Source organism: Vulpes lagopus, chromosome 2, assembly GCF_018345385.1.
Source record: "Vulpes lagopus strain Blue_001 chromosome 2, ASM1834538v1, whole genome shotgun sequence".
NCBI lineage: Eukaryota > Metazoa > Chordata > Mammalia > Carnivora > Canidae > Vulpes > Vulpes lagopus.
In genome coordinates, this window is record NC_054825.1 from 151,666,852 (window position 1) to 151,680,926 (window position 14,075).

The window sequence follows — 14,075 nt, forward strand, 5'->3', positions numbered from 1 at the left end:
GTGTGGATCCAGCAGCATGTGGAGGGCTCTCCCATCCTCTGTTGGGCTGCCCTCTAAAGGAATCACAGGTTCTTAGATTTGTGCCTTGCAAGATTCCCACTGCCCAGGAGGAGAATAAAAGCTCCAGGAAGAGAACACAGTCACTATAAATACTTTTGTAACAAGCCACCATTAGGGGAAATCTGTATACATGGCCTAGTCCCTACTACATATGCACACCTCTCATTTTTTAGGATTGAGGCTGAAGTTCTTCCCAGGAACTGCCCTGGTTGCAGGGAACTGAATGTCTCAGGATGGTTTCCCTTCCCCAGGGATGGCCAGTGCCCACAGATGCACTGGAGTGGCCAGGGACCTACATCCATTGCTCAACTGGGATGTCCCTAAAGGGCAAAGATGCCTCAAAGCTTCCGTGGGATCTTCTGAGGCTTCTGCTGCAACTGCATCCTGCCCTAATTTGTCTCCGTTCATTCTAGCTGCTCTCTCACCGCCCCCCTTCGGGAGTTGTTTTCGAGAACTAACCTCACTAAACCACAGTACACAAACCTCCCAAGCACAGAGGCAGCTTCCTGGGGGAACCCATCTGTAGCAACGTGGGATAAAATCACGAAGCATTCATTTAACTGAATACTTTATCTTTACATGCAAACATGAAAGAAGCATGACATTTTTAAAAAATAATTTATATTGCTTTAATTCAAAAATATTGTGAAGTAAATTTTATGCTTCCTGTGAAACTTACCTATTTTATTTCTTTGCCTGATACAATTAGGTCTCATTTACATCACTTCCAGGAGAATGTTATCTTTTAATGTGTTAGGTACAAAGTTGTAATTATTCCTCTCTTTTAAAAAATCATTTAAAAGATCATTGTTCAATCATTTAAATATTAAGGAATTTTTTGTTAATATTTATAGCCTGGGGTTTGAGATTGTTTTACAGGGCTCTTATTTTTTTTAATGAAATGGAATCAGTATTTTTTTAAGATTTATTATTTATATGAGAGAGAGAGAGAGAGAGAGAGAGAGAGAGAGAACAAGGCAAAGGAGGGCCAGAAGGAAACTCAAGCATGGAACCCCACTTGGGACTTGATCCCATGACCCTGAGATCATGACCTGAGCCAAAATCAAGAGTCAGACACTTAACTGACCAAAGCCCCCAGGTACCCATAATCTCAACATTTTACTCATCATATTCATGTTTTTCACCCCTCTCTCTTTGAACTTGTCATGAAGGTCACTGGTGTACTTTCAAAGGGCAAAGAGTAAAGACAGAGCCTCCTCTTGTTCTGCCCAACAGCTGCTAGCTTGCTGCCTAAGAATTTCCACAAAATGCACACAGTCTATCTTTCCTCTTCTTTCAGTGACCGAGGCTTTGATGCTTTGTATTCCACACAGATATAATCTAAAACCAGCCAAGGCCTGAATTAATCCAAATCAGGCCAAACCCACTGTCAGGTGCAATGGAACCTCATAAATTAGCTTCACAGAGACTCTGACACTTCAAATGTAATGTTACGTCATAAAGAACTGCTTAGTTCTACAGTTTCCATTTACCTTTTCCTTGTTTTATATGAAAATAGGCACATTTCAGTTTGTAAAAGAATTTTTGAAAGGTTGGATATATTTGGAAGAAACCTGGTATATCTTTGTATCTTGACAGGTGACTTCTACTGGCAGTGCTTAGGAACTGAGGAGATTAGGATAAAGGATTAAAAACATTAAGTTAATAAACAGTTGGGTGGAAGCACTCTTACCCTTTTCCTCCTACCTTCCCTCTCTCCAGATCACACCCCTCAAATTCATCTAAAATACAATGCAGTATCTGAAGGTGCCTGGGTGGCTCAGTCAGTTGAGCATCTGACTCTCAATTTCCACTCAGGTCATGATCTCAGAGTCATGAGATCGAGCCCCATATCAGGCTTCGCACTGGGCGTGGAGCCTGCTTAAGATTCTCTCTCTCTGTTCCTCCTAACCCACTCCCGCTCATGCATGCTCTCCTTCTCTTAAAAAAAATAAAAAATAAAAATTTAATAAATACAATGCAATACCTAAGTATTCCTGTAAAAGACAAAAGTAAACTGAATCTAGTGATCAAAAGGAAAACTTTCTCAAAGTGGAACTTTAAGAAGGAAAGGTCGAACTGCTAAGTGCTTCAATGCTCCAGTCATGAGAGAGAGGTCAAGAAGCAAGGGGTGTCATTGCCCAAGATGAGCCCAGGCTGGGAGATGTCCATTCATCCATGCAGAAGATTGCCTGAAGCCCCGATGATAAAATGGCAGAGGGTCATTCTTCAATGACCTGATTCGGGATGGTCAGTGAAAGTGGACAGGGAATAATGCTAAATTAATGGAACATATCCATCACTACTGAAGGAGTAAGAAATTTAAGCACCTCTGAGGATGACAGAGAAATTGTCACTTTATGTCATGACACCAGAATGGGTCATGAGGTGAGGCCTCATTACAGCCATCATTGGTTCTCTGGCCTGCTAGTATCTCACACAAGGACACTGAAGAGATGAACATAACTTAATGTTTTCCAACTCCCTGGTGCAGGTGTGCTATTGAAGAGTACAAAGATTCCACAAAAGGAATCCAAAAAAGCTTTCCACTACCCTCACTGGCAGGCACCAAAACTCTGTGTGCAATATAGTAGAGTGAAACCGTTGTTAGAAGAACAATTTACAAACAAAGCTTAGACTGAGAAGAAATAGAAAAGGAAAAAAGGAAACCTGCAACACACAGTGTTGATCGGACATATAAAAAGGGCTGCTAATTCGTAAGAGGACCCTTTGTCGTGGAAAGAAAGCCACAGAGCCCTGGATTACACCTGCTGACCTGTCATCATTATTGAGATCATATTCTTCATTTGCTAAAGTGTCCTGGTTTGGACAATACATTATATGGCCATCCTAACTGTAACAGGAAGACATACTAATCTGTCTTTATGGGAAAACATTGCAACAAAATATGACTGACCACATGGTAAGTGGGAACTTGCAACTGAACCTCTATTAGGAGACACAGAAAGAGGAAGGAGAACTGGTTAGGGAGTGTCTCAGAACATGGGGTATTGATTCCCATGAATACCAAATATTGCTAAAGAGCATGACCTGGATAAAGTGAATCTCCTTGTGGATGTGATGCATATTCTGGTTCTGATGGACATTCACTAAGGAGATAATTAAATAAATAGACACTGGCATAAACAACTCTTGGGATTGGATGGAATAACTTTAACATTGACATCTATGGGTTTCAATGTTTCCACTCAATTTGAAACTGACCTTCCCCCACCCCCCACTCCTTTACCCAGAACAGAGCTGAAAAGTCCAATGGAGCATAGAGACAAGGGGCTCTGAACACGGGAGTCTTTACCTGGGCATAAAACTTGTGAATATAGTGCATCTATTGAGAACCAAGACTCCGTATCACTGGTCCTAGACCTGCCTCTCCTGATTTTCCTTGACTACAAATGATATTCATCTTTTTATGTAATATAAGTAAATTGGTGTGTTTTGGTTTTGTGTGTTTGTTTTAGCCTGGTGAGGGCATTACTTGAGTTTTTTAAGATGGTACACATTCTTTTTCTGGGAAAAAAAGATGCTGTTATGTTGGTATAAAATGTAAAGTTGACTAAGTCAGTTTGAATCAGTGCCTGGAATTGTTCTGTAGGAATCAACTGGGTATTTACAGCTAAGTATGTAGAGGTCATTCTGAATTTATACATTAGTTGCAGATAATGTGCTGTGATTGCAAGATCTTACATTATTTTTGCCACTCAGTGCCAAAGTATAATTACAACCAAAAAATAGGAAAGTGGTAATGAAGAACAGTCATTATACTCTCTCATGGGATGTTTAAACTTTGTAATTCTGCTCATCTTAGGGACACTATTTGTTGTTGGAAACTCTACTAACGAGACAGTTTTTCTGCACATCAACACAATTTTATGAAAATACATAAGCAAAGCCTATTATGCTTTTCTTTTCAACACATTGCCTCCAAATCTCTAGAGTCCTTTCGTAGACCAAAGGCTGGAAACAACCAAAGGTTGTTTCATTAAATTGACTATGCATATTAGGGAAGCTTGATAGTTTGTGCATAAGGAAAATTTTTAAATTGCTGGCAAGATGATTCTTGGCAGCTGTAGAAGAATATTTATAGCATTTTTTATAATAGCAAAAAAAATGGGCATGATCAAATTGGTGCTCAACAGTAAAATGGAATGGTGGATTTAATAAGTAAAACATTGTATAATATACATCAAAAACCACAGGGCAGTAAAAATTAATTAAGTTTACCTATAAATATTCACAAGGTTGGATCTGAAAACTAATATAGAACAACAATGATGGCAATAATAAAAAAAACACAGAAGAATGCATACAGTAGTACACTGTTTGTAAAGTTAAAAGCAAGGCAACACAAAACACTATTGTTTAAAGTTACCTACATCTATAATAGGTTATAATGGAAAGCAATACATTAATAATTACAAACTTTTGGTTGCAAAATAAGTAAGTCCTGAGGTGTAATGTACAGCATGGTGCCTACAGTTAATACTATATTATATATTCAAAGGTTACTAAGAGAGTAGATCTTAAAAGTTTTCATCCCAAGGCAAAAACTGTCACTATGTATGGTGATATATGTTAACTAGACTTACTGTGGGGTCATTTCCTAATATATACAAACATTGAGTCATGATGCTGTATATCTGCAACTGACATGATGTTACATGTTGATTATATCTGAATTATTTATTTTATTTTTTTATTATATCTGAATTAAAAAATAAAAAGACAATACAAAGATTAGTTAAAAGGGGGGGCAGGGTAATACTTATCTGGGGGAATGAGGATCTAGAGGAGCCAGGAAACTTTAAAAGCATTGTAGTGTTTCATTGTGTACACTGGTGGGTGCGCCCATAAATATTCTTTCAAGAAACATTAGTTGTATTTAAAATATAAACATGTATGACATAGTAACAACTGATTCATATCACATCAACATGTAAATATTTATGGAAAGTACCTATTCTCAGGTAGCTGTGTTGTTGTACATTCAGAACATGTAGAGTGTTCAACTATGAGAGAAGATTCTGTGGTTTTGGAAAGTACATTTCCACTTTTTAATACAAAATACCAAGTATTCTATTTTGCGTCATTAAACAACATAGCAAGGATTTTTACTTCCAATCCCTTTTAGTGCTTCAAAATCTTTTACCTTTTAAGTTATAGCTCCTGGATAAATTCTTTATTTAGTTTTGGAGGAATCTGTTCTTCTGCAGAGCTATAAAATCCATCATAAGCATAAAGGTTTAAAAAACTATCTGGGTCAGAAATGCACCATATTTAGCAGGCAAGGAAAGCAAGCAATCCGATCTTTTAATGCTGCTGGCACTACTCTATGTTCACAGTGGTGGTTGCTTTAGGGGACTTGAAAGATTAAATACCCTGATTCATGGTTTGTGTGCTTATTGTCAATTCTTAGGGAGGATTTTATACTTTCTTGTTGGGCTATCAAGTTATCTCCACCATGACTCCAAACTTATTTTGGAAAGAAACAACTATAAAATGCAAAACAGGAATAATATCAAGGATGGCTTCAAGCCAAGATTAGAAATAAGTCTTACAATTGACAGGTCTAAGCTTCAGGTGGCTCATGATTTTTCACTTGAGTGCTTCAGGAATGGAGATTCATTACCAGCAGAAGCTACCCCTCCCTGGCTGAACGGATCCTGGACAGACTCAGTCCAAGCTCTACTGAACAGGTAAGTTACAGTCTAGGGTGATGGCCTGGTGTTTGCTGTCTTGGTAAAAGTTCATCACGAAGTAGTGAGTGAAGATTAATAGCCGCTACATTCATCTCTTGCTCTGGTGTATATAATGGTGCCCTTCTGTATAGACAGCGGGCAACAAAACACTACCTAAACTTTAGGGCAACAGACCACCGGGGGATCTCGGTGAAAGGCAGATTCACGTTCAGGAAGTCAAGGGTGCTGCATGTGCATCTGTGACAAACTTGCAGGTGATGCTGCTGCTGCTGGTTCCTGGGCCACACCTGAGGGCCTGGGATCCTCAGGAGGAGAGCAGCTGACAGAAAGGACCACCATGTGCAACAATAAAATTGTCACATCAAAACCTGAAGAAAAGGTTATAAGGGTCACTTGGCATTAGGAAAATATAGCAAAGTGCTAAAGGTAAGAAAAGGAGAACAAGGACCCTCCAAGATGCCTGCCCATCGAATCACCTGGAGAGCATTAAGAAACACATTGCCCAGGCTTTGGAACCAGATAAATCAGGACCTCTGGGTATGGAGACAGGCACTAGCATTTTTGAAACTTTCCAGGTGACTGAAGTGAAAACAAGAACCAGATCTAAAACCAGTCTTAGCAAACGCACATTTAAACAAGGCCACAAGTAGACTTGCATTTTAGGCCATAATTTATTGTCTTTGTCTGGGGTGTCTGGGTGGTGCAGTAGGTTAAGCATCTTACTCTTGGTTTCAGCTCAGATCATGACCTCGGGGTAGAGAGATCAAGCCCCATGTCAAGGCTTATGTCAGGCTCTGAGCTCAGTGGGGAGTCTGCTTGGGATTCTCACTCTCTCTGTCCCTCCCACTCATGCTCTTGCTCTCCAAAATAAAGAAATAAATCTTTTTTAAAATTGTCTTTGCTCTACATTTTCATTGACTATAACCTAAAGAGAAAGGTCGTTCTTCAGTATTAATCTTCATTTAAAATTGTCGGTTGCCTTAGAAGGCAGGAGCGGGAAAAAGATGGTTTGATTGCCAACAAAGCCAGTTCCTTTCACTTACCTCCCAAATAATAGGTGTCCCCTGAATCAATCTTCCCACGCAGGGAATGAGCCACAGAGGCTGCCTCACCATCCACCATCACACTCAGGTGATTTCCTTTCAACGATAAGGACACCAAATGCCATTGCCCATCACTTAATGCAGCACCTGGAGGTAAACAGAATGGGGTAAAAGAGATTCCTAAAAACTCTATAGATGCCTCTAAACAAAGCCAGTACTTGAAAACAATATGATGAAGATCTTGGATCACCTTCCAAAGACCACCATGAACTCACCTGAAACCCACCAAGTGACTTAGCTGGCAGAGGACAGTTGGGACCTTTCAGAGAGACAGGGAGAAGCTTGGGATAGATGTGGGCTTGACTGGGGGGTTCTAAAGAGGCAATGAGATCATATGGTATCCTGGTCATGTTTATCTAGGAGGAAGAGGTGACCCGTGCAGTGAGGCTCATTGAGTAGAAGTGTGGTTGCAGAAAGTCCTTGCATCTATCCCCCCAAAGTCATGGATGGGCCAGTCTGGTTCTAACAAAAATTATGTTTTAGCAAAAATTATGTGGTCTGCTGGGAATGTTATGGCCTATGTGCAGATGCTGAAGTAGATGTATTTCACTTTCTCATCACTCAGTTAAGTAAAAAGCACAGGGAGAAAAGAAGGGAAAGAAAAAAAAATCAGAATCAAAGTGGTAAAGAAGAATCGTGAGTGGACAGTCCAAACATTTTGCCTTGGACAAGGTAGTCTTAGTTTCTTCTAGTCCTAGGGCCTTAATAGAATAACACAACTGATCCTAAACAATCTTGAAATGATAAAATATTCTATTTTATAGAATAAAATACTATATGGCATAGGGCATACTTTACCCTTTTCTAGTTTGTCAATATTTGGGGATTGTGCAAAATTGTAAATTATAAAAATGAAATTTTGTTTGTACTTTGTGTATTATAATTATCTATGATAATCTTGGTAGACTATTTAGAAAAAATATATCATGTATCAATATAACTCTTTAGAAAATATATTAGCAATTTAAATATTAATAAAACATGAAAATTCATCAAAAACGTAAAATTAAAAAACAACACATTACAGTATGTGCATACACAATCACTACACAAAATCACTGTATAAAAATAGACAAAAACTGGTAGGAGATATTCTTAAATATTAACATTAACTTTTGGATAAGGGAATGGGCTTGCTTTCATTTTATGTTCTTTTTCCATTTTCTGTTTTCCCAAATTTGATAGAGCACACTCCAGCTACTGTTAGGTTATTATTCTGAAAAACTATTATCAGCCCCCTATCCCCATAAAGCAGCCAGTCTCTTCAATCCATAAGACAAAATATCTATTTTTTTTCTTAAAGTGATGGAGTTAGGAATGAACATGTGGTTGGACCATTGCCCAGCAACCAACTGTGTGTGACTTTAGTGTCTGACAAACTTACTGGCCAGGGCTTACACTGAATGGAAATCCAATACTGTGTCATGCAGAAGACAAATCAGTAAACGGTAGGTGTGCCAGAGCCTGTTAGTTAGCATCTACTAAATTATCTTGTCAATGAAAATAATCCCTAAGTTTCAGTGAGTATCAATTAAGGGTTTGGTTCCTCCTCTGGACCTAGGTCAGTCGGGTCTCCTTCCTCTGTGTCCTCACTGTCTATTCGCAAAAGAATGATGCTACTAAATGGCCCCATTTCTGCCTCATGGTTGAAAAGAAACAGTTCTTGGCAGAATCTTGCAATGGTTTCTGCTCAGATGTGGTGGATGTCACTTCTGCCCACAATCCATCAGCTAAGGCAAGTCATTCGGCCAAAGGTAAGGGATTCCTCCTCTCTGCAGGGATCACGGCCACTTTCACTCTGACAGAGACACATGTTGCTTTTAAGGAGCACAGTGAATAATTGGAATCTCTAGAAATTGTCTTGGCCAACAGGGAAGGAGGTCATAAAGAAACACTTTAACTCATTTAAAAACAAAATGATAATTGTTTGGTTTTTGTTTTTTGTTTTTTGTTTTTTAACGTCATGCCTAAGCATGCTCATGAGGCTGCTTGATTCTCATCTGATGATCATCTTAAGGAATTATCCCAATATATTAGCCTATATCTCTTACAATTGATAAACTTACAGAGTGTGTGACCCTATAAGTTTGGAAGTCAAGCTGAAAGAATCAGAAGTTGTTTTACAGCCTATCCACAGGGAGATTAGTCCCAAAGAAAATATGACCATGTTTCTGGTAGAAAGTTAACCAGCAATATTTAATTTAATAACAGATTTTGGCTTGATTAACTCAATCAACCATGTAAATCCATGTCTCTCCAATGCTCTTCACTATGTCAACTACAGTTTAATTAAAAATTAAAATTAAAATACAGCTTTTTGGGGGGCACCTGGGTGGCTCAGTTGGTTAAGCATCTACCTTGGGCTCAGGTCATGATCCCAGGGTCCTGAGATTGAGTCCCATGTGGGGCTCCCTGCTCAGTGGAGAATCTGCTTCTCCCTTTCCCTCTGTCCCTCCCCACTGCTTGTTCTCTCTCTCTCTCTCTCTCTCTCCCTTTCTCAAATAAAATCTGTAAAAAAAATAAAATAAAATATAGTTTTTTGGTTTTGCTTGATCTCTCATGAGTGATGTTGACATGGACTCGCGATCCCCGTGTGTGGGAAATGTTTCTGACCTGACCCAGTAGGTCACAGATCCTACTATAAAAATAGTTATAACCTGTTCTTCTCAGACTGTGAAATATGAGTTATGGTACTTCCCAGCACACAATTTCAGGGAGGGGACAATTTTAAAGTCCCTAAGGTCACTTCAGTTCTTTGCCATGTACACACATCCAGGATAATAAAAATGCCAGACTCTCACTTTCTGTGTCATATTTGTGAAGCAAGAGCTGGTGAGGCTCATGAATACGGAGGATTTTGGTTAGATAGTTAAAATGACATTATGACACTGACCCTGAAGGAAGGCCTCCAGCCCAGGAACTAAACAAAATACACAAACAAGAATCTGTGAATGTTCCTTCCAGTCTTGTCATTCAGTATTGATTTTAAAGCTTACATAGCATACCTGTCAGTATGGTAACCATATCCATTTAAATCTGATATTAAAACCCAATATTTAATTTGGTGCAATTTAAAATACTCCCTTTTACCACCACCACCCCCCCCCCCCGCCCCGTCTACCCACCTGTCTAGGACATAGAGTTATTTCATGAGAGCACTTGCAGAAAACACTCCAGAATACCTCCTCGAATTGGTAATAGATGCCATTTGCCTCCATAATAAAAGACTGTTTTAAATAAAATTCAACATTCTCATTTAAAAGTGAAATGCCTGCACTTATGTTCATTCTCTATTTCTACCCATTATAATTTTCACCCTTTGTGTTTCTTTTGTGTGTGCTCTACCCTCCCCACCTCTGATGGAGGGACGCCAGTTTCCCAGGCAGCACTAGAGTCAAAGGGTGAGTGGGGAGAGAGTAGCTGGTGTTTTTGATCTGTGCTACTGTGAAGATGAGGCCAATTCCTCTACCCTTCCCTAGCTCCGAAAAGGCTTCAGTCTGGGTGGGGGGAGGGGGGGCGACGGTTACAAGACTCGTTTTGGAATAATGACAACTAAATGCTGAGGAGTGCTTGCTGACTAGCAGGCTCTGTCCTGCTGGTGTGGATGGACAGTGTCACTGCTTCTACCCAGAATCACACTGTGTCACTTTAAAGACAGCGACCCAAGCTTTGGGGAGAACAAAGGTGTCGTTTATGGAGCCCATGAGCTATAGCAGTGCAGAGGCAGGTCTGGAAACAAGCCTGGGAGGCAAGTCCTCTCACTCACCCTTCCCACTAGCTTGTGTCAAATCTATCCTGATAACAGAGAATAAGGCCTGTGGGACTAGAGGCCTTTTGGCAAAGGGTAGAAACTGTGTCTTTTCCTACATAAGGGGAACGCACTCTCCCTCCCTCCTCCACTGTCCTTCTGTGCCCAGAAGGGGAACAGCTCCATAACCAGGCTCTGCTGGTCCAGCTCCATAAACACACGAACACTAGATTATACACGTTTGGACCTTTCTAGATCCCTTTGGAAACACATTGAGGTAACTATTAGGAAAAATTATCTAAAAGCTGGAAATAGGATGAAAGATGACTGGGTGTCCTCTTTGGCATTTAATGCGATTTATGTTAACTCATCCTTTAAAATTTGGTTCTCGGGATGCCTGGGTGGCTCAGCGGTCTAGAGCCTGCCTTCGGCCCAGGGCTCCCTGCAGGGAGCCTGCTTCTCCCTCTGCCTGTGTCTCTGCCTCTCTCTCTCTCTCTCTCTTTCTGTGTCTCTATGAATAAATAAATAAATAATCTTTTAAAAAGAAAAAATTTGGTTCTCGGTTTGATACGTGCTTTCTTACTTCATGCAATGTTAAAAATAAAAAACCAACTGAGATCTGTCTCATGTTCCACCTGCAGGTGCACCTCATTTTATTGTGTTTCGCTTTTTGTGCTTCGCAGAGAGCGCACCTTTTACAAACTGAAGGTTTGCGGCAACCCTGCCTAGAGCACGTCTCTCGGTGACATTTTCCCAACAGCATTTGCTCACTCTGTGTCTCCGAGTCACGAATATTTCAGACTTTTTCATTATTATGACATTGGTGATGGTGATCTGTGATCAGGGGTTACGACTCACTAAAAGCTCAGATAAGAGCATTTTTTAGCAATAAAGTATTTTTTAATTAAGGTACATACATTGTTTTTCTAGACATTAGGTGACTGCGCATTTAAACATCTATAGTCTTCTGTGGGCGTAACGTTCATATGCACAGGGAAACCGAAATATTCATTTAATTCGCTTTATTGCAATATTTGCTTTATTGTGGTGGTCTGGAACCAATCCTGAATATCTCTGAGGCATGCTTGTGTTTCCAATTCAAAAAAAAAAAAAAATCATCCCTCAAATGCTTCTAAAACAAGTAGCAAGAAAAATTCACCTTTGGTTTGCTTCCAAAAAATTAATGCACTGCACTGTAAAGGCTTAAAAATTGATGCAATAAAACATTTGGGTAATGTTTCAGTGCCAGCCTTCAAAAAAAGTTAAATAATTTGTGTGTGTGTGTTGGAAGGAAGAGCGGTATGTGCTCACGTGACATGACGGTTGAACACTATCTCTTTTAGTTAATACGACATGTGGCTTGTAAATCCACACAAACCAAGATTGAAGCAATTTACTAAATCTGACTTGACACTCTTGGCTCTATTCATTTGCTGAGGTCCACAAGGAAATGCCATACGCCAGTGGGGTTTTGTTTTGTTTTGTTTTGTTTTGTTTTGTTTTGTTTTTATAAAGAGAAACAAAAACTTAAGTTCCATTCCCGGCTTTCCATCCCAAAAAACTCATAAGCCTGTTCCTTCCATTTCAACATCTGTGGAACAACAAGCCACTGGATCTGCCTGGGTTTAAATTTTTATCAGCACTCAAATGCAAAACAGTGGTCGTTTAATAAAAAACAAAAAACAAACAAACAAACAAAAAAACAAATGCAAAACAGTCCCCAGAGTTCAAAGGTAACATGACTCTGGAAGTGAGTTTAGAAACCGGGTCCTTCTCAGAAGGCCAGCAGGGTAGCTGCCCATAGTTATCAGAAGCCTCATCCAAAGCAGGGATTCCCAAAGGAAGCAGAAGCTCTGCTAGCTAAGAGAAAAATCATAACTTCAAATATTATGAAGCCCAGTGAGTATAAAAGCTCAAAAGACAGTTATAAGGAATCTATTTTCTCAAGAGGACCCAGGATGAGGCCAATCTTCCTAGTATTTCAAGTTGACTGCCAATTACTATCAACTTGTTAATAAGTTGTTTTTAAAATGCTCCCATAAGTAGGTTTCACGTAGCTAACTTTGTGTCACACTGACTCACATGCCAACAACCTAGAGATCCCTGTTTCAAAGGTAAAAGAAATCTAGTTCCTTCTAGAAGCATTATGAATGTCCTAGGGACTCAATCGCTCAGTGGTTGTAGCGATGACCAACCGTGGGTTTATAGGTAAGGACGGTGCAGTCAGGGCGCACGCCTGTCACCTGCTGTGACGTCCCTCGCTGGATGTCCGGGCTGGGAGAGGCTCAGCTTGAGTTTCCCGTCATTGAGGACGAGGGTGAGAGCCCCGGGCCCATGTCGAAGCTGAGTGGTCAGTAACAGCCCTGCTCTGTTCCACGTTCGAAACTGGAAAGCCACGGACACTTTGTCCTCTCCGGCGACACCTGGCAGAGCCAAGTAGCTCCTGGAGCTCAGAAAAGTCACAGGCACAATTTGAGGGTGTGAGCACGAGAAGGACACGTTTCCCTGTGAATACAGAAGAAGAGGATTTAGGGGGGCTGAGGGGGGTTGTTTCATTAGCGAGGGGTTCTCCAAGATCTGCAGTGTCCTACCAGCCTCTAGCAAGCGAGGACGTTAAGGGCGAGGCTTCCCCACCCAACCCGGCTTCCCCCGACAGGCCCCTCAAACCACTGCGCAGCCCTCGCTGGGCAAGCGGAGTTCTGAGTCGTTTAGGGACCTTTGTCGCCTCCAGTTCTGGGCCTCGGCAAAGGAATCTCAGGCCCGGCTTTCCAGGCCTCGGGCTGGGCGCGGGATGCAACAGCACAGACAGATTCCTTCCCTCCAGGTGCTGGACACCTATGCCCAGTTCAAAGCCCAGCACCAAGGACCACACCCCCCAGGCACGTTCCTGCGCTCCCTAGTGCCTACGGGGCTGTCGCTCGGTGGATGCGTACATCTGCCTCCGGTGGACCGCGTGCTCCCACACGTCTGGAAGAAAGGAGGTGGCCAGCCTGGCCAGCCCGGAGGCAGGCAGGCAGGCAGGCTGGCTCTCAGAAGCTCGCATGGCCAGGTCTCTCCCAGCCCCTTCACCCAGCCCAATTCTGACCTGCCTGGCAGGCTGTTACTTTTATTTCATTCTATTTTGTAAAACAAAAAACAAAAAAACCAAAAACAACAACAACAAACACCCACACCTTTTACGTTTAGGTTATGTCTATTGCTCCAGAGGCAAACTTATTTATTTTTTTAATCATATAATTTAGAAAGAAGGAATTTGGGATGCCTGGGTGGCTCAGCAGTAAAGTGTCTGCCTTCAGCTTAGGGCATGATCCCAGGGTCCTAAGATCGAGTCCCACATTGGGCTCCCTACATGGAGCCTGCTTCTCCCTCTGCCTGTGTCTCTGACTCTCCCTCTCTGTGTCTCTCATGAATAAATAAATAAAATCCAAAAAGAAAAAAAAAAAAAGA

At 41.0% G+C, this 14,075-nt stretch overlaps 1 protein-coding gene across 1 annotated transcript in view; it reads right to left on the bottom strand.

Moving 5' to 3' along the window:
* Positions 1 to 14,075, bottom strand: part of LOC121479799 (contactin-associated protein-like 3) — a 188,343-nt gene that overhangs the window by 72,153 nt on the left and 102,115 nt on the right. Inside the window, exons 8-9 of the mRNA XM_041735601.1 lie at positions 12,872 to 13,133; positions 6,821 to 6,967 (exon numbers count right to left, since the gene is read on the bottom strand). Coding sequence (XP_041591535.1) covers positions 6,821 to 6,967; positions 12,872 to 13,133 — 409 coding nt within the window. The remainder of the gene's footprint in view (positions 1 to 6,820; positions 6,968 to 12,871; positions 13,134 to 14,075) is intronic.